The following is a 24,281-nucleotide window of genomic DNA, read 5'->3' on the forward strand; positions in this document are numbered from 1 at the left end:
GAAATCCAGCGTGCAGTAATCACTTATGAATTGTAAAGATTTTGATATTATGTAACCTAATATCTACTGTTTTGTGTTGAAAATAGCAACCAATTGGCATTTTTGTCCTTCTTTTTAGTGACAAAGAAGAGGTGTTTTCATTTTTCAAATTTCAGTCACCCAGTATTTATCATTATTATAAAATATAATCAACATGATTTTATATTATTTACCAAAATTTATGCATAATTAATTATTTTATTTTAATATACAAAATCTGTACTAATATTTAATTTAAGCATGGTAGAATTGGCATTTCATAATTATATAAATAAATTTAAAACAATTATTTTTATTTTTAAACAATTTTTTAATTTAATAAAATGAATTAGACTTGATTTCGTTTTCAGAGACCTAAACATTAATCCTGATATATATAATATGGTAAGAGGATATTTTCTATGACGAGTATTTAGAAAACATCGTTGTATGATCTGTTGGATATTGGTTATTATTGCTTTGAATCATTAAAAATTGCTACCACCTAACAAAAAGTCTTAACTAATAGTGAATCTATAAGATAAGATTTTTTTTATGATAGCTTTTTCAAAGATAGATATGATATTAGGACTAAACAACAAACATAAAACAAAAGAATTCCGACCAAGACAATCTGACCAGTCTTTGTTTTCAGAATACCAAATTATAAAAAAGATTTTTTTTTTAAAAAGAGCTTATAATTTTGCATATATAAGCAACAGCCCTGCATTTTGCTTTCTCTAATACACAATTAGGCTTTCCTCTTTCCCTGTCTACGACAACAACAATACAAAGTCAGTTTATTTTATTCGTAGAAAATAATTTATATTTAAAGAATATTTTATATGAAAAATTTTTTCATGAAAATTATTTTTTAATAAATAATTTATTTTTATTATTAAATTTTAATTTAAAAAATAATATATATTAATAAATTTATATATAAAAATCTTAATAAAATACTATTATTATACATATAAAATTTTAGGAGTCTTATGTTGCAAATTAAAATTTAACAACAATATCCATAGTTGAGAACAAGGGCTTTTCTTTTCAGCCCCTTCAACACAACCAGGCTAGACTCCGTCCAACATGTTATCTCCAAGTAGTCCTACAACATTTAAGGCTATGTGGGTCAACTTGCCGCCCAGTTAATGAACTTGGCAACGGCCATGGGCCACCACTTGGATGTGATCACAAGTACTGTCCTTGAATTCTACCAGGACTGTCCTTGAATTCTACCAGGACATTGAACTGAAGATAGAAGAATAAGTTGAGGTTTGAGTCTTGACCATTAAATCACAAAAAAAAATCTCCTGTAGGGCAGTGATTTTTTAGACCCCTGGAAGAGATCCAGTAAAAAATTTTCTAAGTCGTCAAAACTGTACTTAACGTTCTTGGGGGTTATAAAATTGGAATATCTTCCCACAAATGTTCGGTAGGCCTGAATCACCTTAGTTGTTATTGAAATATGCAAATCTTCTCGAAGCGCAGCATCAGGGATGAGCCATGCTGTTTGAGTCCTGTAAACCTCCTCAAAAGCAAGATGAAACCTCCGAAGCTTCTCCTTGATAAGGTTTTTTGAGACAGAATAAGAAGGTCCCACAACCATCAACAAAGACAACACTGAAACCCAAGTAGTTCTCTCGTAGCTCATCAGACGCTGTTGGACTTTCCAGTTGAGCTTTCGTATCCAGTCATCAGCAAATAAATGCATAAGTTTCAAATTGTCAAGCTCTTGAGCCATGTAATGTATGTTGTTCATCAAGAAGATATGCTGCAAGGAAGGATCCCTGTATAACTTGGCCGTGTCATCGAGGTTGCATTCTAGAATTGAAGCAACAGATCGGCAGTGGAGAGCCATAGGGGAAGCATCATATGTAATTCCACTTGGGACAGGGGACAATGAAATGGGATCCTCTCCGTCAAGACCCTTAAGTAGAAAATTGAGGGTCTCATGATAGTCATTCAGAGTGTTGATATAATTCATAACATACCTAGTGAGATCATGAATTCCTCCTCCGGCACAAGGATGTGGCGGCACACCTGTCTCAATGGCGTTCTCAAAATCAAGATATGCTTCCATTACAGAGTCTCTTAATCTCCATAGAATCTCACCACCGTTAGTTCTAACAAAAAAATCATGCTCTCCAAAAATCAGTTGAGTGAGCCTTTTCTCGCTTGGAAGATAGACTGACACAAAGATCTTCATAGCCTGAACCCATTTCGTGATCTGGGAATTCAGACTACCCCACTCCAACTTCACCACATCCTCAAAGCTAACTTCCTTCTTTTTGAGGATAAAGAAACATTCATCCAATGCATCTCTTCTAACACTGATATATGCCTGGGAACATTCATCACCATAACCGGAAATGAACATCAAATTTGCAATCTTTCTGAGGTGAGAAATTACTTCTGGATTAACCAAATCAATGATGAATTCCTCTGAAGTTCTGCTAATGCTATCTCTACTAATTAATGGCTCAACTGATCCATCTCCAAGAGAGATCACAGAACCCGGTTCTGTACCACACTCTTCACTTAAACAGAAAGACATGCGCTCTGGCTCAAATGCTCGTCTGTTCTGATCAAGGTGGTGCTTGAACTCTTCCTCAAGCCTTCCCATTGCTATTTGAAGGATATCACGTGCCCTCGTCAATAGCTCCTTTTTTCCATCATCTTTATTCAAAGACAAAGTCTCCAACCTTTCAGCCAACTTTCTGGCTTCTTCAGTGGCATTTAGAAACTGAGTAGCTTCATCAAGACCGGAATCCCGCATCATAGACTGATCTGTCTCCCAACTCATAATCTTCTCCTGAATAAAATTTAGTTGTCCTTCAATCTCACCGGGTGTATCAACCTTGATTTCATTGACCGTGCTTGTGTTAAACAATTGAGTGTCCAGGTCTGCCAAAATTTTCTTGGCATCATCAGTAACGTTCTTTTTTGATCCGGAAGCCCTTGCAATGTGTTTCGCCGCAGCAGTCAAGGATTTTTCTGTTTCCAACTCTGGAATCACAGAGCCACAATCCCCTATAGCTACAGAATCCTCCATAGCTATAGAATCCTCAAACACCAACCCAAGTGATCACTTTTTAGGTTTTCAACAAGCAAATTGAATTCAGGCGCACACTTGCTCGTCTTAGATTACGGTGATAGAAGAGTTTCTAAACTCCCAAGTAATATCCTTTCAATTCCCAAAAATCAGGGTTTCTAGATAGAAAGTTCAAGTATCGGATGCCAAATGATTACCGGTGAAAACGGCAAATCATGAACAACTGATCAAATAAAGAAAAGAAACACAACTACAAAAGCATAAAATCAATATGATTACAACTTCCAGTTGCAATAATGAATTATTAGTATAAACAGAACTTCAAATAACTGTTATAAGCAATCTCCAAATGAAAGAAGAAAGACTCGAAAGCTGAAGATCGCAACAGTAACAAGGAAAACGTGCACACACCAGAAGAAGGATGCAAAGAAATGCTATAAACAAAGACAAAAAGAAGATGAAGACAGAAACATAAAAATTATTTTTAAAATAAATTGAAGCACACCTGAAAAAAATTTGCAAGATCTGCGAAGGGGAATTGCAAAGCAGCAGCAAACGAAAGAAAGTGAAGGGTTTCAGATAAAAGGTATCCACCTGTACGGTGAGTACAAAGAAGAACCTAAGACAGTTTCCTTTATGGACGTTCGTCGAAGGTCGAAGGTTTCTTTTTTTTTTTTTTTTTTTTTTTTCTTTTTTCAGCTGGTTTTATGATTTTAAGAGTTCAAATGTGCTACTTACCTTTCAATAAATAATTTAACTAAATTATATAAAGTAAATAAGTTGTTTATCCTTTATTTTAAAAATTATTTTTTTAAAAAAATAAAAAAAATATTAATTAAATAAAAAAAATTTTACGCTTTCTAAAAATTTTAAATTTTTTAACTAAATTATTTCCGCTATAACAAAACTAATTATTCTTCCTCTTCTGTCCTTACTTTTCACATATATTCTAATCAAATTCTTCTTTTGAATAAAATAAAATAAAATAAAATTATAATAATAAATTAATATTATATACTATAGCAATATAAATAACAGAAAATAAATAATAATTTTAAAAAAATAAAAAATATTAAAAATTATAAAAGAAATAAAGTATAAATTATTAAAAATTTATTAATTACATATAAAATTATAAAAAATATAAAAATTATATTTTAATTAAAATAATTAAAAACATATTAAATTTTATTAAAATATATTTTATTAATTAATATATTTAACATAAAAATAAATCTAATTAAATTCATATATTTTTGCTAAAATCTATTAAGTACAATTTAATTTTTTTTATTCAATTAAACGATTGCACTTTTGATTAAAGATAAAATAAATTTTAATTTAGTATTTTATTAATTTTTAATAATAAAATTTATTTTTTAATTTTAAAATTATTTACTATTTACTATTTTTTAATTTTTATATTATTTAAAATATTAAATTTTTAATATTTAAAAAAATATTATATCAAATAAAAATTTATTTGACACTCAAATAAAAATATAAAAATTTAATTGTCTAAAATATTAAATTGAATTATCCTAAATAATTTTGCCTTTCAATTATTCCCACCAAATCATTGAAATCAATAATTAAACTAATGCAAAATTACAAGCAAAACCTTCCCCAATCATACATTTTGCTTTCTCTAATACACAATTAAGCTTCTCTCTTTCCCTCTTTCTGCCTACAACAATAACAATATAGAATTAACTTGTTAAATTTTTGGGACCTTGGAAGAGGCTCTCCTTTCAAGAATGATTTGAATAGCTTAAGAGCAGCTCTGGGCTTGAAAAGAGGCACTTCATGACCAGCTCCTCTCACTGTTGCAAATGTTAGCCCTGCATATACCTCTGTCCACCCTCCCACCTTCACAGAACCAAATCCCCATTATCAGCTTTTAGTTACAATATTCTCTATTCATCTTCGACCATGGATTGGTAATCAACCATATTCAATTCTTCTACCTCCCCAAATACATACCACAAAAAAAAAGGAAAGAAATGAGAGGTTTAGTTTACTGACCTGCTTCTTAACATACCATGGATACCATGGAATTTGTGTTTGTAATTTAAGTTGTGCAAGGGAGAATCTTGTGGCAGTAACTGGCACAACCGAGTCTATATCACCACTGGAGATAAATTAGTACCCTTCAAACATTATGAGTAATTAACAATGCAACGGTTTAATTTTACAGCAAGAATGAAAAAAAAAAAAATTGAACCTGAATACCCAAACCCTCAGGCCACCAGCAATCATTTGTCTGTAAATTGGGAGAATGGAAACTTCAGTATCATTCCAGTTTCGATTCAGAACTTCACTGTATCAACAGAAATACTTATTTAGATCTACAGATTTTATCGCGCAAGAATTTGGTGTTCTATTGTAGATGCAGAGGGCTAGTGTCAAGGTACTTAACCTGCAGGCAGTCCACTTGTAAGGAATTTTGGTTAAGTTTGCATGGAGTGCTTTCTGAACATCAGGCCTATTGTAATAAATCTCAGTATATTTCTTGGTACAAGGATCATACCCAGATAACTGCCTTAAAATCTGATTGAAAACAAACCAGCAAACAAATTTTTTTACTTTTATTATCAACTGGAACTATGTATTTATATACCTTATGGGGTCGATGAGGCAATCGAATGGTTTGTCGAGTGGATGTGCTACCATCAGAGTTGTTACAAGGGGGTGCATAGATGTTGTACTGGTCAATGTTGCCAAATTCTTGATTCATAGCATAACTATATAGAGATTCACATTCATCTGATTCCTTTTGCCGGCGAAAATCGCATGAGTTAACGAGTTGCTGATATGTTTTATCAGATATCATTGCATGACTCCACCAGTAAGTCACCGTTCCAAGGTTGTCGTAGTAATAGTCTGTTAGTGCATTTCCCACCTGCGTAAAACATTTCATTTCAGCAGCGCAGCTAGGCCAGGGAAATGAAAAGGGCTATTCGAAATGTAAATTTACCATAATTCCTTTGAGATTTATTGGCTGCTTAGACTTTTTGTTGTACATCATAATTTCTCTAGCCAGCTGAGGAACATAATGGCCTGCATAACTCTCTCCAGTAATATACATTTGGCGACGTTTGTATCGTGGGAACCGATTCATCCATCGAACCAAGAATTCTAGCGAGTCCTTAGCTGCATTATTGGCCAAAAAGAACAATTAGACTGCAAAAGCTACGTTGCAACACAAATGCAAAAACAATCAAATGACTTGTGAAGTTTCCGAAACAGATCATACCAGTCTGAATATCACCAGTATCTTCCAAATCAGAGGACCAGTTGGTGTAGGAGAAGCCAACACCGGCAGGAGTTTCCAGGAACAAGAGATTGGCCACTGTAGTCGAGGAGAATTTGTTAAGATATAAACCTGAGGCAGTCTTGTTGATTCTAAATGGGCCTATTTCCTCTGATGCCCCATAAGCCACAGAAGAGCAACCAGGACCTGAGATTATCACAAATTCAAGATGTAAAAATATTTCTCATATTTAAAACTCTGGGTCCCATAAGGATTTGTCTTGCTAGAAAATAGCAAAGATCGTACTTCCAAATATTGACTCCCTTGTCTTAATCTGCATGATTCTCTTAGACTCTGAAAAAAATGCAAGGACAGATACAAAAGTTGCTTGGCCTTTGACTGAATCCGGTTTTAATTTTAAATCGACCAATAACTTTTCTAAATATAAAAAATAAAATGTATGTTCTTTACACTAAATTCATTTTGTATTTTTTTTAATTTAAAAATAGGGAAATTTTACTGGTATTTTAAATTATGGAAAAAAAAATAAAGGAGTTCTATAATTAATTGTAAAAACTTGTATAAAAGCAAGGTTTAATTACAGTGATTGGGAAAAATTATAAGAATTTTCAAATGAAACAATCCCATTAATATTCACTTTGAAAGTAAATGAAAGTGAGATGTGGCTAGAGTAAATAACTTCTTTTAGCTTCAAAAGATACAGACAAGTTCATTGATTGTGATGTCGGCAAACGAAGAAGTTACTGTCTGGTTATGGACATAAACGAGGAAACAAAAAACAAAGCACTGCATTAATATGCCTGAACCTCTTCAACATAAAAACAAAACATTGACTGCTCTGTACCTCCAACTCCAACAAAGTAGAAACAATTTCATGGTACCATTAAAACATCCAACTAATAAGCAATACAACAATTTAACTTCTACCACTTCAAAAATCAAACATGCATATAAACCTTAAGGAGAGAGAAAGGAAGGGTCTAACCTCCATTGAGCCAAACGACCAAGGGTTTAGACAAGGGGTCATGAGCAGTCTCAGTGAGCCAGTAAAAGAGAGCTCTGCCAGCTACTTTTTCAACAGTAACATAACCAGAGAACTGCTGAAAGGAGAGGTTGGCCAGGAAGTGAAGATATCTTGTCAGCTTCTTCTTCTTCTGCGTGACTGCTGGCACTAGCAAACACCACTAGAAGCAGCAACACATAGACCATGAGAATAACTAAGATCTGCCTCTCAGCCATGGACATATATGGTCCTAATAAGAGAAGACTACGTAGTGCAAGATGATCATTAATTTATTCAAAACATTTGTAAAAGAGTGTTTTATAGAGCAGATTGGCTTCCCGTGCCCGCCAGGAGTCCTCAGTACTCGAAGTCTATATATGGGCAAGAAGGTGACAATGGCTACGCGTGATGATGGCTGTTTTGGACTTGCAGTACTGCCCTTCCCATCAAAAAGGTGGTCTGCTCACAATGTTATGCTCAAAAGCCCTGCACCTTTTTTTTTTTTTCTCTACTACATTGAGGACTGTGGCCGAAATTAGGGGCGGTGAAGATCTGAATTTTCTCTATTAAATTAATTTAAACTAATATGATTGCATTATAAAATTCTTTTTATTTAATTCTTTCCATCAAATTGGAAATTAATGGGCACAAAAACGTTTTCTCCACTTAAAATTTAAAAACCTAAAGTAATATTTAAGTGACAACTGACAAGCGATTTAGAAACAATGATAGCGTATGTGTGGATACTGTAATTAAGGATCAGCAACTGCAACAACAAGCAACTGCAACAAGGCAACCTTGGATACGTAGCTTACAACAGGCCTTTGCTCACCACACACGTGCCACCATCTACTTTCCAATCATTTCTTTCCATATGGTCAACCTTTCTGTCTTTCTTTTTTTTGTTTTTTTTGAACTGCAACATTTCTGTCTTTCGTACCTCTGCTAGCTGATGCCTATGACATATAATCTTATGAAAAAAAAAAACTTTTAAATTGATCTTTTTTCTCATCCACTTAATTATATATTTAAATATATCAGGAAAAAAAAACACAATTTAATGTTTATTTTTTTAAAATGATTTATATTTTTTATTCACTAAATCTTTCAAATGTTTTAAATATTTAAAATATTTTATTTTTTATAAAGTAACTAAACCTTAAATAATAATAATAATAATGATAATTAAACACTCATATATTTAGGTTCTAACTATAGTTTCGTTTGGAAGAGTATTTTGTCTTCTCAACAAATGTTGCAACGTGGGATAAGGTGGCGAATTGGTGATGGTAAGCATGTTTTTGTTGTTAATTGCCCTTGAATTCCTCGGGATATTGGTTTTATACCTTTAGATGAGGCGATGTTTGTTCCTGAAGCTATGAGAGTATGTGATTTGTTTGTTGAAGGTGAGCTGCGTTGGGATGTAGAGAAGCTAATGAATATTTTTAGTGTTGCTGACATGAGAGCTATTCTTACTATTCCATTGCCTCTATTCCCAAAATCGGATAAATTAATTTGGCACTTGTATAAGAAGGGTGTGTACTCAGTTAAATCTGCCTATTTTTGTGCCTTAGAATTGTCGGGTAGGACTGGTGTGCTGGGTTATAATGATGGGTGGAATCGTCTTTGGTCTCTTGATGTTCCTCCCAAAGTTCGGGATTTTCTTTGGCGTACTTGTCGTGGAGTGCTTCCTACTCGGGATATTCTTTTGAGGAGTGGGATACATGTACCTGCTGCATGTCTTTTTTGTGATCATGATGAATCTATTTCACATGTTTTTTTGCATTGTCCAATGGCTGTTGAGTTATGGAGACTTGCTGGTTTTTCTACTGCTGTTGATTTTTCTATATTCATGGATTTCTTTATTTATATTTATAATACTTTTGGCAGAGAAAGGACTGTACGTATGGCTATACATGCATGGAAGTTATGGCATGCCAGGAATTAAAGATTGTGGGTCAATAAAGTTTTGTCACCCAGTGAGGTTCATCATGCTGCTAGTTCCTATTTTAATGATTATGTGGCTTCACTTGTGTCTCGACCAAGGACGTTATCCCACCCATCTGTTCCTCGTGTGCTCCCATTGGTTGAGGCTACCACTCTTGAAGTTGATTGGATTGCATTCATTGATTGTGCAGTCTTTACTAGTGCTGATTTGTTCGGTTTTGCAGCAGTATTTGAGGACTTGGAAGGCTTCTTTTCCATTGCAATTTCGGGTTTCTATGAGGGGGGTGGGCAACCTGTTATTGCTGAAGTTTTGGCCTTGCGTCAATGTTTATCTTATACTAGAGATTGTTTTCTTCAGGCGGGTTGTATTTTTACGGATAATCAATCCTTAGCCTTGGCTATTCGCTCTCCTCTGGATGACTTTTCAGAGTTTGGATTAGTTGTTTCTGATTGCAAAGATGTTATGCGGTCTCAGGGTAACATTCATGTTTGTTGGGTACGGCGTTAAGAAAATAGAGCCGCCCATTTATTAGCTAGAGAGTCTATTCATCATGGTAGATTCAAGATTTGGATTGACATTCCTGATTGTCCCTTGGATTATTATTCTACAAGATAAATAAAATCTTTCTTGATTAAAAAAATATATATATATTTAAATAAATTTAAAAATTTTCAAATTCTACCTGTAAATCCTTTACATTTGAAAACAAAAATAATAATAACCAAATGAGTAGGCACACGTGCACTAATTGACATGTGCTCGCCTTGGATACGATGTGCCTTACTTTTATTTTTTTAGTTCAAATGATTTCATGTATAATTGAAATTTAAATAGTTTCATTTTTATAAATCTGATTATATATCATTTTAAATCACATATCAAATTAATATACTACCAAAAAATCAAATCAAAATTAACTACTTTTAATTATAAAATATCATATTTAATTACATATTTTATGTGTAAAGAATCCTCAGCACACACGATTAATAATATATTAATATTTTTTTAAAAATAAAATTTATTAGATTTAAGATAGAAAAGGCTCAAAATTCAAAAAAAAATCCAATATATTAATATTTAAAAAAAATTTAATGGTTAATCCTCCATTATTTGTGGTAATTAAAAATTAGAGAAAAATCTAAATTGTCGCTTAATTACTTTGGGTATTGATAATTTTTGAAGGAAAATTTTCTCCCACTAAAAAGTTATGATATTATATTAAAAATCTAATAACATAAATTAATTAATTAATTTTTAAAATCTCATGAATATTTTGACTTCAAAAAAAATCTCATGAATATTTAATTATTTTTTTAATACTGCGAGGTTAAAAAATAATTTTTTTTATAAGAAAGTGAATTATAAAATGTGTCCAAAAGCATCTAATCATATTATTTTTTGATGTTTACTTGGGTAATTGGGATTGTTTCTATAATGTCAAAAGTAATCAATAATTGTTAACCTTATTGGATGTCAAATTATATCATATCACAACAAAATCTCTATGGTTTATTTATCTATTTTTATTTTTATAAATAAAAATAAATTATAAATTTCAAAATCATGGGTCCCATTTAGATAAATCTCATATGTGCTAACTAAACCTACCCGTTAATTATTAGAAGATTATAAACTGCTTATAAATATAGAAAAAATAAGTCGGATTTTTAATTTATTTTATATTTAATCCACAGAAGAACATCATCAATAACAAATTTAATTTTTTTAGAAAGGTTTGAATTTTATGAGAGATAATAGTAGATAAACACCATATATAATTTGTTATTTCATGCACAATTAAATTATCACTATTAATAATCATCACATCAATAGCTGTCAAGGGAAATTTGGGTTGAATAATATTGTTATAATTTCTTTTTTGAGTTGATAATATCATGAATTAGCTAACATTTCTTTAGACCCACAAGTCTATGGTTGGCAAGCTAACTTGTCTTTTTGGGCGAATAGAATTTGACCGTTGAGACCCATTCAGTTGGCCCAACACTTATTTTAAATTTCTTCGTTTATTCTATGTTGAATTGACTCCTAAATTGGACCGTTGGAAACCCGCCCTCTACTTCAAACTCCAAAGGCTATTTCCATTAAACCCCTCTTCAAATTGTTCATGTTTCCATTCTCTCTACTCATCTCATCTGCGTTTTGTACTTTCTTGACAATATTTGGGTCATAAATTCTGCTTCTCTGACGCTTTCTTTTCTGGGTTTCCTGTTCCATTAGCTACAATGGAAAACCTGCAACAAACGCCTGAAAGGGACCCAATGCAATCTGAGGCCACCTTGTTCGATTGCTCTAATAAACCACCTCAGAATCAAAATATTGATCCACAATCTTTAAACTCTAGCAGTGATTTGTGTAAAAGTAGCACCCCAGATCGCCTCAAAGTTCCTATGGCATTCAAGTACTCTGAAAGGTACTTGAACAGAGTTCCTTCTCTCTATTTTTTTTTTTAGGAGTTCCTTCAACAATTAATTGCTTAAACTTTTTTCTGCTTTGGCTACTGCTTTCAGGTATAGAAGCCCAACTGACCTTATGGTGTCACCAATTACAAAAGGCCTTCTTGCAAGAAACAGAAAGGGTGGTGGCGGTGCAGCTGCCCTCTTGCCCCCGAGCACGAATCAGCCCAAGGTATATAACTAAACAGCTTACTGGGGTAGCAGTTTTGATCTCGGTTGGTTCTTGGTGCTTATAGAGTTATAGTTGCAGGTGGAAATAATCTTTGGTTCATGTGTTATTGTTGCTGCAGGTTCAAGAAGTAAGCTCAGAATCTGGTCTCTTCCCAGAATGAAATATTGCGTAGTATATTGGTTTATATATCTCAATAGTCAGATGGGTTCTTGATCTTATAGTTGTAGAAGTTCTCTGTAGTTGTTTTTAGTTAATTACAAGAAAAAATTTGTCTAAGATGTATTCATATATTGAAATTTGATATTCTCTAATTACTTGTCAGCTATTTTGCAATATCAGACTAAAAATATAAATGGATGTGGTGATTCATATTCTGCTATTTTAAAATTAAAAAAAAATTCAAATAAATTTTTATAAAATTATGTATGATTTTAATTATTTTTAAGTTAGAAAAATTAAATCTTCTTATTAATTAACTAAAAATAAATCAATTAAATTAAATTTTTATAAAATTCTTAATTATAAATAAAATTAAAAATATTACAAATTTAAATAAGATGCCACTTTCATATTTTCAAACAATAAAAACAACTGATAAAAATTATGCATAATTTTTTTATTAAAAATATTTTAATTAATAAACAAATAATGAAGAGATTTCAAATTTAAATTTTAAATACATAACAACTTTAAAATTTTATAAAGAAATGCTTTGTTACTTGACTATTTGTTACTTGACTATTTGTCGATGCGAATTCTATTTAATCGAATAGATGAATTTTATATAGCGGCATAAAAAATTATTTTAACCAAAAACAAATATATGTATATTGACTATATCAACAAAAAAATCTTCTATAATGTGGACCTAAAACCAACTTAAACATACTCCAACTTGGGATTATATTTGTAACTAGAACATTCGGGAGGATTAAGATTTAAAATGAATTGCGGTTACGCCGTCGAGTCCATTCTTCTAACAAGTAACAGTTTGACAAACTTGTCTTTTTCCCGCATAGGCAGTTAATTACTAGGTTAAAATTGGAACCAACTTCAGTTACTTTTTTTGGTAAGTCGAACCAATATCAGTTGCTTAGTTGCTGAGAAGAAAGCGAAAATGTCTCTTGTCCTTCCTCTTCTTACATGTAAATCATAGTTGTTTTCTTAACTTCCCTGCCCTAAATACTCTTTTCTTGTTTACATGTTGTCTTGTCATGGTCCCCGTCTTACTGCACGCTGATTTTTAATATGTACATATTCTGTGGATTCAGCTCTATGTTCAATTAGCTTCTCACCAACCTTTGTGCATTTCCTGCTTTTGGGAATTGAAGATTTTGGGTTATCAAATTGAAAGTAACTTTAACTTTTGATGCTTACGTTTGTTTATCTATGCTTGTTTCTTTTGTGTTTAGTGTTTATCTTCATTCTCCATTGCAGACTGAATTTCTCCGAGCGTGGTAACTGATAAGATAAAGGTAAGATTAGGTAAGATTATTGGTATCATGGATAGTGAACATGGGTTTGTAACAAAGAAGCATTTAACAAATTCAGAGGAAGCCAATGATGGAGCTGTTATTATTCCTGAACACAAATTTTTGGTGAATTCTCCTTCATCATCCTCAGAATCTTCGATGGATTCTAGCTATGTTGAAAAGGAAGATCCTTCTGATACCATTCAAAAATCAAAACAAGCAAATCTTGATCCCAAAGGACAAGTTTCAGGTCACAATGCTAGTACGAGTATACACGAACCTTCAGCTGCAATTTACCCTCAAAATCAAATCTCGAAGCAATCTGAAGACTATGATCCTAATAGGATTCCGGCATCCGTTTTTGCTCGTACGCCAATGGAATGGAGTGTTGCTTCAACTGAATCACTGTTTAGTCTTCACATGGGAAATAGCAGCTTCTCAAGAGACAGTGGATTCATGCAATACAAATCTGGGGAACTTCATAAGTTCGACGAAACCAACAGTCCCCCTCCTGCCCCGCTCCCAATCATCGTAGAAAAGGTCCTCGAAAAGAAGATTCAGGATATTAGTGAGGACTCAAAAGTGACAGAAGAAAAACCAGTCGAACCCGCAAAAGCAGTAGTGAAACCTGAATTGCCACCCAATAACACAAAGGCAGTTCCAGTGGGAACTGAGAAAAGTATCAGTCAGGAAAAGGCCTCTCCTGCTGAAGACCTCAGGCAATCATCCAGCAGCACGCAGTCTTTTAAATTCCCACTGTAAGTTACATAAGTTTCTTTCTGTGCCAATTTTTGCCTGTTCTGAACGTTTGGGTAACCTGAGGGTAATTGATTTTTGTTTCATTTCAGATTTGAAGCAAATGCAGCGGGAAGTGATTCTGTGAAAGTGGTAAAGGAGAAGCAGTCTTCAATGAAGCAGCCAAATCCTGGAACACCACCAGATCCAAACCCTCGTGGGAGCAGCTGGTTTTCTTGTTTTTCTTGTTGTTCATTTGGTTGTTGAAAGAGCATTGTTTCTGGACGATTATCAATTGATCATGTACATGATTCATCATTTTGTTGAAACTAAATATGTCAATGATTCTTTTCTAATTGTAAAATTCAAAACCTGATGTCTATCTCCAGTGAGTTGCAGAATCCCTATTAATGTTCTGAAGGGGAAAAAAACAAAAAAAAAAACAGACAATATATACAACAGTGGCCATTGTTTCTAACATATATAATAAAAAATGTCGAAGTAATATATTTAGAATAATCATAATAATAATTAATATTATAAGAATGGTATAATCAACCAGGGTTGTTAGGGTCAAGGTCTGAGAGGAAATATCATGAACATAACATATTAAATTTGAGATTTCAATAACTTAGAAGATTAGCAAAATGCAGTCATGCAGCACCAAGATGAACAGATCAATAGCATTAATTTTCTTCACATTAAATAATTGGGAAGATTCTTATTCAAATCCTGCCAAAGAATTGTTAGCTGCAGTCAAAATTTTAAGTGATTGTATAATAATATTATAATAAGTATTTTTCAATTAATAGTAAAAATAATATTCAACAATCACGTGAAAGTGAAAAAGTGAATGCATTTAACATTTTTATTCTTGTAAAGTTAATATATTTAAAAGAATATTATAACTATAAATATTAAAATGGATAAAATTAAATACCTCTGTTTAGAGAAAATTTTAAGTGGATCCGAATTTTCATAGACGGATCATTAAAGGATTTATTTATTTATATTTTAAAAATTTATTAATCTATGATAAATTGATCCAAATAAGTATTTTGTTTTCTGTTGAGTTAAAAATAAAAAACTTAAATCAGTCTCCTAATCAGCATACAATTAATTAATATATTCAATTACAAGAACTTGGTAACGTCATTCATCCATCATTCTAACATCATTCTTGGGTGCCCTTATCGTAATTTCGCAGAAAAATTGTCTGCAATAAGAAATGTGGGTGTATCTATGTAATAAAGACCCCAATGCAATTAGCTGGTAACATATGATATTTCTGCTTTTACAATAAAGTATATATATTTTTATTTTTTTTTAATGTGACCCCAATCCCCAATAAATATACTTGTAGGCCCCAAGGTTAAGTAATGCACAGGGAGAGAACAGTGCATGTGGGCCTCCCTCCAAATTACAATTTCACGCCTGTAAAAATCCAGATTTGCATTTATGGTGATTAAAATTGGTGGTCACTGGTGTGACCTTTTACCAGGTGGACTCCATGTGGAATTGGGACATGTTTTTGGGTACCAACCGCTAATTAAAAATTTTTTAAAAATTACTTTTAATCCCTTAAAAAACTATTATTAGCAGTTAGATCCACTAATTAAAGAAGATTAGAGAGTGCAGGTAGGCAAAAGGCCCCATTAACCTTCTGGAACGACACCCCACGTGGACTCCTTCTTCCACAGCCACGTTTTCGACTTTAAGGAATCTTTTTTTTGAAAAATTATTATTATTATTTAATTTTGTTATCCCGATTACAACCACCATTAGGCATGAAGCCCTTCTAAATTGACGGGGATGATGCATTTATTGACTGGCGGTGGACCCCGCTTCCAACCCAGTATGTCCCCTGGGCCCCACATCTCTCCCCCCAAAACGACGATCTCCAAAATTTTTAATACTAATTATTTACAGATTATTAGTCAAAAAATTATTTAGAGACTAATTTTTTTTATTTCAACAGCAATTAAAATTTTTTACCATATGAATAATATTATTTTTTTGGATTTTTAAAAATATTATATATTTTTGACAATTATTATTATTTTTTAAATAAAAAAGGAAAAGGTGGAAAAGAGAAAGAGAAAGAGGACTGAAGAAGGAAATTAAAAAAGAAAAAGGATGGAAAACGCGTTTTATCAAAACAGCACACTGTTGAATGAGTACTTTCTCTTTCTTCTTCCTCTCTATCTTCGTTTCTTGCTTTCTTTCTCTAAACGGACCCAAAATTAGGGTTAGGTTTTCGGGAGAAAACCCCTCTTTTTACTCTGAACTAGTGGGAGAGAAGGGTTTTAGGGTTTTGTCTTTGAGGGTTTTGGAGACCCTGTTGGGGGTTCTAAAATGGGTTCCATTTGTTTTTCTTCTTCAGTATTCAAATGGTACTCTTTTAACAAATTGAAACTCTTTTATGTCTTTTTGGTCATCAATTTGTCGCTAAATGGAGTAGTTCTGTGTGATTCGGACAAATCGGTGCTGTTAGAGTTCAAGAACTCGGTGTCTGACCCGTCAGGACTGCTCTCTAGCTGGAATCTGACCAGCCCAAACCACTGCTTTTGGCCTGGTGTGTCCTGCGACAACGACTCTTATGTCGTGTCACTCAACATCACGGGACACCGCAACAACAACAGAGGTAAGAACAGTGAAAATGGAAGTCCTTTCTTTTGCTCTGGTTCTGTTCAGAATCCACTTTATGGGTTTGGAATTAGGCGAGACTGTCAGGTTGGTAACGGTTTTATTTGGGGTAAATTGATACCTGCGATCGCTAAGTTAACTGAACTTAGGGTTTTATCATTGCCCTTCAATGGGTTTCGTGGGGAGATACCTCTTGAAATATGGCGCATGCAGAAGTTAGAGGTTCTTGATCTGGAGGGTAATATGGTAACTGGGTCATTGCCAATTTCCTTTGCCGGGTTAAGAAACTTGCGGGTTTTAAATTTAGGATTCAACAACATAGGAGGAGAAATACCGAGTTCACTTTCTTATTGTACAAATTTAGAAATCCTAAATTTAGCTGGTAACGGCATTAATGGCACACTCCCTGCGTTTATTGGTGGGTTTAGGGGCGTGTATTTGTCCTTGAATCAACTCGGTGGGGCAGTGCCTACAGAATTTGGAGACAATTGCGAGACCCTTGAGCACTTGGATTTGTCCGGGAATTTCTTTGTTGGTGGGATTCCTGGTAGTCTAGGGAATTGTGGTAATTTGAGGACATTGTTGCTGTATTCTAATTTGTTTGAAGAAGTGATTCCATCTGAATTTGGTATGCTCAGAAAGCTTGAGGTGTTGGATGTGTCAAGAAATAGTCTTAGTGGGTCAATACCTCGCGAGCTTGGAAAATGCGCGGGGTTGTCTGTGCTTGTGCTTTCAAATTTTTTTGATCCATATCATAATGTTAACAGTTCGAGAGGAGGCTATTTGTTGGATCAATCAGGTTCTGCAAATGAAGATTTTAATTTTTTTCAGGGGGGAATTCCTGGGGAAATTGTGACTCTTCCAAACCTGAAGATGTTGTGGGCACCAGGTGCAACTCTCGAGGGCAACTTGCCAAGTAACTGGGGTGCCTGTGAGAAACTGGAGATGATAAATTTGGCCTTTAACTTTTTCACTAGTGAAATTCCCCATGAGTTCAGTCACTGCAGTAAGTTGTGGTATCTGGACTTGAGTTATAACCGGCTTAAGGGAGAGCTTGTTAAGGAGCTTCAAGTTCCTTGTATGGCGGTGTTCGATGTTAGTGGAAATTCTCTGTCGGGTACAATCCCAGTTTTCTACAGTGGCAGTTGCGAATCAGGTCCTTCCACTTATGGATATTCCTCCAGCATCTATGACCCATCATCTGCTTATCTGTCTTTTTTCGCAAATAAGGCCAAGTCTGGCAGTCCTGTAAAGTCACTTGAGGGAGATGGTGAAATATCAATAGTTCATAACTTTGGGGGCAACAATTTTACTGGTACCCTTCAATCTATGCCAATTGCACCTCTCAGATTAGAAAAGAAAACTACTTATGCATTTTTAGCTGGAGGAAACAAGCTGACAGGGCCATTCCCAGGGATTTTGTTTGAGAAGTGCAATGAATTGGACAAATTAATCCTGAATGTTAGCAACAATAGAATGTCTGGACAGATTCCAGCTGATGTTGGTACAATGTGCAGATCTCTCACACTTCTGGATGCGTCTAACAATCAGATTACTGGTTTCATTCCCCCTGGTGTTGGTAAAATGGTGTCTCTTGTTTCTCTTAACTTGAGTTGGAACCTTTTGCAAGGTCTGATACCTACCAGTCTCAGCCAAATAAAGGGCCTGAAGTATCTTTCATTGGCTGGTAATAAAATGAATGGTTCTATCCCTTCTAGCTTGGGTGAGTTGCGGTCTTTGGAGGTTCTGGATCTTTCTTCAAACATGCTCTCTGGAGAGATTCCAAACAGTCTTGTGAACTTGAGAAACCTTACTGCTCTTCTGCTCAATGACAATAAACTTTCTGGGCAGATTCCTTCAGGTTTGGCAAATGTGACTATGCTCTCATCATTTAATGTGTCCTTCAACAACTTATCTGGGTCTCTGCCATTGAGTAACAATCTGATAAAATGCAGTAGTGTTCTTGGAAACCCTTATCTACGCCCCTGCCATGTTTTCTCCCTAACAGTGCCGACTCCAGATCCAGGAAGTGCTACTGTGGCACAAGGCTACACTGTTTCACCACCAAGTCAGAGCCAAAAGAGTGGGAACAATGGTTTCAATTCAATTGAGATAGCTTCGATAGCATCTGCATCAGCTATTGTTTCAGTTCTCCTAGCTTTGATTGTCTTATTCTTTTACACCAGAAAATGGAGCCCAAAGTCCAAAATTATGGGATCCACCAGAAAGGAAGTAACAATCTTTACAGACATTGGTGTTCCCTTAACATTTGAGAATGTTGTGAGGGCCACTGGAAACTTCAATGCAAGCAACTGCATCGGCAATGGAGGTTTTGGGGCTACTTACAAGGCGGAGATATCTCCAGGAGTACTCGTGGCAATCAAACGTCTAGCTGTTGGACGATTCCAGGGTATTCAGCAGTTTCATGCTGAAATTAAAACCCTTGGAAGACTCCACCATCCAAATCTGGTCACCCTGATTGGTTATCATGCCAGTGAAACAGAAATGTTCCTCATATATAATTATTTACCTGGTGGTAATTTGGAAAAGTTTATCCAGGAAAGGTCCACCAGGGCTGCGGATTGGAGGATACTTCACAAGATTGCTTTGGACATAGCTCGTGCTCTTGCCTACCTGCATGATCAGTGTGTACCACGTGTACTTCATCGCGATGTCAAGCCCAGCAATATTCTTCTAGATGATGATTTCAATGCCTATTTATCTGACTTTGGTTTGGCTAGACTTTTGGGAACTTCTGAGACCCATGCTACTACGGGTGTGGCTGGAACTTTTGGTTATGTTGCCCCAGAATATGCAATGACTTGCCGTGTTTCAGATAAGGCTGATGTTTACAGTTATGGGGTTGTGCTTCTAGAGTTACTCTCTGATAAGAAGGCTTTGGACCCATCATTTTCATCATTTGGGAATGGTTTCAACATTGTTGCTTGGGCATGCATGCTCCTAAAACAGGGCCGGGCAAAAGAGTTCTTTACTGCAGGGTTATGGGATGCAGGTCCCCATGATGATTTGGTTGAAGTCTTACATCTAGCAGTTGTTTGCACTGTTGACTCGCTCTCTACCAGGCCTACAATGAAGCAAGTTGTACGACGGTTGAAGCAACTTCAACCGCCCTCATGCTAGTTCCATGATAAGGTTTGTATTTGATTAACGTAGTAATTTTATAGAAGGTGAAAGCCCCCATTGTAATTTATGCGCTCTCGTTTCTCATTGGGGCTGCCCTAGGTAGAGTCCAACTGTATTTATTCCCACTTGTAAATTGTAATATAGTTTTGCCTCCAATTTTTGGATGATGTTTCCCTGAGGAGGGGGTGAGTGATGAATCTGCTGAAGAATGCAGATGTTAACTAATGCCATGCTGTATACTGTGCATCACAGTGTCATTTGTTTAATAAAGCCGTAGAACAGAGGGGTTTCTTTGGAAACTTTTTCGTCAAGCTGAATAAATTAACTTTTTTGTAAGCGTGCGGGCTGCTTGCTTTCATCTCTCTGATACCCTTATTCTTGGAGACCAACTGTTTCTTGGGTTGGAACATCGAATTCGGAGCCCGGTTACATCCTCCGGCATTCTGATATTTTGATGTTCATCGTTACTTTTGCTTGTGGTCATTCTCGGGAATCCTCCTTTCTGCTGGTCTCATTTTACGGAATATAACCTGCAATCCTCGTTTCACTTGTGGCCATTGGACATTCGAGTGTCCACTGCCGATCTAAACCTGATTGCAGGATTTTCTGATTTCAATTGATCAAACTTAACTCTTTTAAGATTTTTCTTTTGAAAAGAGAAAAAGGATATTTAACTCGGTCTAACACTACAAATCACCGGTTGAACTCTGATTCCAGATTAATGATGAAGCCTGAGTTCTCAAAGTCGCGCAGATAGAGCGAGTTTGCCCTTGCAGCAAGAGGCATTACATATATTCAATATCCGAGAACAAAACTTGAAACTTAAACTTAGTTGATATTTTTCCTCACCATCGTTGAAAAGCTTTAACATGAAACGATTACAAAAGAGGAAAGGGGTTAACCACAATGTGCTTAAGGGGATATGCTACTTCACCACCACCGGCATGCTTCACAAACTCAGCTGGGGAGAGAAAGCTTCCATGGCAAACACATACTATTCTCACCTCCTCACCTTTCCTGTACCTGTACAGAAAACCTTCTATTCTTTTTCCATTCGGGCCTTCTCCCTTTGTAGACACACATGGCATGTCTTCCATTACATTTCTCACGTTCCCCTTGGCTGCTTTCTTTACAGTAGCTTCACTTGGTCTGCTATTTTCTCTTGCAACACCTGCAGGACTACTAGATTTTTCATTCATTGTTGATTCAGGGCTGGCCGCCAATTTCTGCTCGCACTCTGACAAAGACTGAACACTCACAGGGCTTCTTGCCTCGCTGCATTTGTGCATTCCTACAGTGAAACAAATGAATAAAGAAATAAGAGATCAGCAAACTATTTCAATTAAAAATAAGGCAGCTAAGTAGCAATTCATCTTGATCAAAATCTATTGCTGCCAAATAGTCTCCTACTTTCAATCGAACCCCATTAAAAATTTTCTTCACAGAAAGGTAAGAGATGGAAGGTATTAAGAATACAACACCTTCAAGTGCAGCAAGCATGAGTTTCATGACCTAATCAGATACATAGGACAATCAAGTTGTGGCCTCTAGGCAACCATTATAGAAATAAACATTTAAAGCAACATTTCCATTTATATTCAAGGATTATTGATTAAACCAGCATACGCTGATACACACTCAATTTAACCATTAGCTACGCATAGCATTTCACTCCTGCAGTTCAGAAAAATTAAGTTCTTCATTTTAAAATTGACATGTCATGAGTAGCACAGATGAACCTCTTATCTCAGTTGTGCAATGTGAAAGCTAATAAAGAAAGTTTAGGTTTTTCCATGCCAAAAGAAATAACCATGGCTATTTTCCAAGAATAATTTGATTAGAATAAAAACGGAAGTAAAGTCTGAAAGAATCATCCCAGTCCCTGTGATCCACGAGCAGTCAAGGTGTATATATATATATATATAAAGCGTCAAATGTGTTACCTTGAACATGCTGGTTCTCGGTTTCTAACCCGGATGACCCAGTTCCCTGTGATCCAGTCGATCCTTGCGATGGTGCTGTGATTTGTGCTCGTGGTAAAAGCCCTTCTGCACCAGCTCCAAACAACCCACTGCAATTCTTGACAAACAGCTCCTGCCGATGATGATGATTCTTGCTAATAGTGCCATTTTCTCTCTTATCCTCCTCGCAGCTCTCTTCTCCAAAACCCCTAATTCTATCCTTCTGTGCCTTCAAATTCCTTTGTTTCTCTGATCGTTTCCTTTTCGCTTCCATTCTCCTAAGCATCTGAATCTCCTTTCTCTTCCTCCATTCCTCATCTGTCTCTGTAGGCAGAGAACAAGTCCTTACAAGATTGTTACTCACCAAAGGTGCCATAAAAGAATTGCCATTATCTCTTTCTGGATTAATGAAATCTGGAATTGAAGATGCTCTAGTGAGCTTCTTAGCTCTTGGGTCGACACCAAATCTACCATTCAACGACAGTCCAAGGCTGAGCTCAACGTCTTCGTCTTCTTCTTCTTCTTCTGTTTCTTCACATATTTTGTGGTTGAAACGATTCGTAGACATGAATTTTTGCAACAGATCCTCAGAGAAATTGTTGCTCACAGACATGCGCTCATGCTGCCGTTGTTGGTGACCCTCATCGGCTTGCGCCATTGGATTACAAAGGGAAATTAAAGTAAAAGAAGTTGGATACAGTTCAGTTATACCCAGATGTGTAAATTTGATTAAAAAGCAAACATGTAGCACAGAATATTACACAAAGGAAGAGATGAATTCAGATTCAAGAAATTCAAACTCCCAAAAAAAGACTAGAAAGAAGCTCGAAACTTCCATTTTCTCCACTGGAAACTCATCTCGTTACATACACTACAAAATTTCCAAAAGCTAAAAAATTGAAACGAACAAATACAGAAAATATGAGAGAGAACAAAGAAGGATGAGAGAAAGAGCGGAGAGTGTAAAAAAAAAACAAAGAAAAAGAAAAAGAAAACAGAGGTAGAGTTGGAGTTGGGGTGGAGTTAGGAGAGGAGATGAAAAGACGAAAAGAGGCTCAGAAGAGAGGAAGGACACGTAGAGGACATGAAGGGAGGGAGAGGGGGGCACGTGGAAGAGTGAAGGAGGCAGAAACCGAAATAGACGCCAAACAAGTCCTTGGGCAAAGACCGTGTCATGGGATTGGACTGTTTTTCTTAAATGTACAACACACGTGTCGTTCTTGCCAAACGTAATACCTAGTTTTAGATCACCACCTGTATCCTGTTTCATATAGTCGCTGCCTCGAAACTAGGATCACTTTTCGTTGGATTATACTCCAAAAATTCAACTAACAATAATTCTTCAATTTATTTGTTAATTTTACATGAAATTGGAATACTACGGATCATGCAAAAATTATTAAATTAAATATTTATTTATAAATTCGTATATTTAGTAGGGTTGATTTAAGGAATCATTGATATTATTATAATTATTTTTATATAAAATTGTATTTATATTTATTAATTAAAAATGAATTCTTTTAATATACATGATTTGATTGAGTGGATGAGAATAATTACTCCTTTATTAATAATAATAATAATGGTCAACTATATCACCAAAATGATGAAATAAATCTGGCTCTTTTAGTAAATAATTATAATTTGTAAGGTCAAATGATGCCATATCGCCAACCCTAAGATTCACAAAATCCTTATTTTTCCAAATAAAATTCCAAGCTGAATATTACGTTAAAGCATTCAATCACAGGACAGGAGGAGGAAAAAAAAACACACATCTGACGGCTACGGATGCATCAAATAAAAACTGAAAAAGGAATCTGGATAGCACACGCAAAAAATCAAGAGCAAATCCGGTGGTGGAGCCCACGAAGGTCCAAGTTGCAGTCTTTTGCATTTTCAAAATTCTGTGTCCAGTGATCTGATCTGGGTTGATGCCACGTGTACACAAGTTGTTAAAGAAGTACACGTGTCAGAGATTTAATTGCAGACAACAGCTAAGCAAAAGGCCAAAAAAAAAAGCCTATCCAACTTGCGGATGGGACGTGGCCCGAAAAGTAATGATGTCGTCAGAAGTATCGTGTCAGAAGATGCTTCCTTTTTATCATTAGGCCGTTGGATCGAACTATTGAGTATACCTTTATTTATTTCGAGTCATAAACAAGATTATAATTTTAAGTGATGTACATAAATAACATTAATTTAATATAGAATATATATTTTAATTTATAATTTTATTTTAAAATTAAAATTTAATATATTTTAAGAAAAATAAATTTTTTGAAATGAAAATTATTGATTAAAATATTTTTTATATAAAATATTTTAGTAAATGTATTAATGACAGATGTAAAATCTACTCTAAGGATT

The 24,281-nt window shown here is 34.8% G+C and overlaps 5 protein-coding genes and 1 pseudogene across 6 annotated transcripts; 3 read left to right on the forward strand and 3 right to left on the reverse strand.

The window, feature by feature from the left end:
- Positions 1-927: 927 nt before the first annotated feature.
- Positions 928-3,767, reverse strand: LOC110609970 (exocyst complex component EXO70E2). The gene has a single exon (XM_043954001.1). It carries the CDS (start codon positions 3,074-3,076, stop codon positions 1,313-1,315), a length of 1,764 nt encoding a protein of 587 aa, XP_043809936.1. The 5' UTR covers positions 3,077-3,767; the 3' UTR covers positions 928-1,312.
- Positions 3,768-4,623: 856 nt separating this feature from the next.
- LOC110609972 lies at positions 4,624-7,864 on the reverse strand (annotated as a pseudogene).
- Positions 7,865-11,332: 3,468 nt separating this feature from the next.
- LOC110609971 lies at positions 11,333-12,268 on the forward strand. The gene is made up of 3 exons (XM_021749827.2): positions 11,333-11,735; positions 11,833-11,950; positions 12,069-12,268. The coding sequence occupies exons 1-3, from the start codon at positions 11,548-11,550 to the stop codon at positions 12,108-12,110; spliced, it is 348 nt and encodes a 115-aa protein (XP_021605519.1). The 5' UTR covers positions 11,333-11,547; the 3' UTR covers positions 12,111-12,268.
- A 556-nt stretch (positions 12,269-12,824) lies between these two features.
- On the forward strand, positions 12,825-14,530 carry LOC110609983. Of its 2 annotated transcripts, XM_043953681.1 has the most exons (4): positions 12,825-13,095; positions 13,222-13,303; positions 13,388-14,180; positions 14,271-14,530. In XM_043953681.1, exons 3-4 carry the CDS (start codon positions 13,453-13,455, stop codon positions 14,422-14,424), a joined length of 882 nt encoding a protein of 293 aa, XP_043809616.1. In that variant the 5' UTR covers positions 12,825-13,095; positions 13,222-13,303; positions 13,388-13,452; the 3' UTR covers positions 14,425-14,530. The 2 variants fall into 2 exon arrangements, with proteins under 2 accessions (XP_043809616.1, XP_043809615.1); XM_043953680.1 differs by having other exon boundaries at positions 12,825-13,303.
- A 1,746-nt stretch (positions 14,531-16,276) lies between these two features.
- Positions 16,277-20,246, forward strand: LOC110609009 (LRR receptor-like serine/threonine-protein kinase RPK2). The gene has a single exon (XM_021748310.2). The coding sequence runs from the start codon at positions 16,513-16,515 to the stop codon at positions 19,942-19,944; it is 3,432 nt and encodes a 1,143-aa protein (XP_021604002.1). The 5' UTR covers positions 16,277-16,512; the 3' UTR covers positions 19,945-20,246.
- Positions 20,247-20,628: 382 nt separating this feature from the next.
- Positions 20,629-22,906, reverse strand: LOC110609011 (ninja-family protein AFP3). Its single transcript, XM_021748315.2, has 2 exons — positions 21,891-22,906; positions 20,629-21,238 (listed from the first exon to the last, which is right to left on the reverse strand). Exons 1-2 carry the CDS (start codon positions 22,564-22,566, stop codon positions 20,826-20,828), a joined length of 1,089 nt encoding a protein of 362 aa, XP_021604007.1. The 5' UTR covers positions 22,567-22,906; the 3' UTR covers positions 20,629-20,825.
- Positions 22,907-24,281: the final 1,375 nt, after the last annotated feature.

Source organism: Manihot esculenta, chromosome 2 (assembly GCF_001659605.2).
Source record: "Manihot esculenta cultivar AM560-2 chromosome 2, M.esculenta_v8, whole genome shotgun sequence".
NCBI lineage: Eukaryota > Viridiplantae > Streptophyta > Magnoliopsida > Malpighiales > Euphorbiaceae > Manihot > Manihot esculenta.

Excerpts from the sequence above, each read along its gene's own strand:
- LOC110609971 (XM_021749827.2), top strand. The coding sequence starts at position 11,548 with ATGGAAAACCTGCAACAAACGCCTGAAAGGGACCCAATGCAATCTGAG. Across the intron at positions 11,736-11,832 it reads GCATTCAAGTACTCTGAAAG|GTATAGAAGCCCAACTGACC; the intron begins GTACTTGAACAG and ends TACTGCTTTCAG. Across the intron at positions 11,951-12,068 it reads CGAGCACGAATCAGCCCAAG|GTTCAAGAAGTAAGCTCAGA; the intron begins GTATATAACTAA and ends TTGTTGCTGCAG.
- LOC110609970 (XM_043954001.1), bottom strand. The coding sequence starts at position 3,076 with ATGGAGGATTCTGTAGCTATAGGGGATTGTGGCTCTGTGATTCCAGAG.
- LOC110609009 (XM_021748310.2), top strand. The coding sequence starts at position 16,513 with ATGGGTTCCATTTGTTTTTCTTCTTCAGTATTCAAATGGTACTCTTTT.
- LOC110609011 (XM_021748315.2), bottom strand. The coding sequence starts at position 22,566 with ATGGCGCAAGCCGATGAGGGTCACCAACAACGGCAGCATGAGCGCATG. Across the intron at positions 21,239-21,890 it reads CGAGAACCAGCATGTTCAAG|GAATGCACAAATGCAGCGAG; the intron begins GTAACACATTTG and ends GTTTCACTGTAG.
- LOC110609983 (XM_043953680.1), top strand. The coding sequence starts at position 13,453 with ATGGATAGTGAACATGGGTTTGTAACAAAGAAGCATTTAACAAATTCA. Across the intron at positions 14,181-14,270 it reads CAGTCTTTTAAATTCCCACT|ATTTGAAGCAAATGCAGCGG; the intron begins GTAAGTTACATA and ends GTTTCATTTCAG.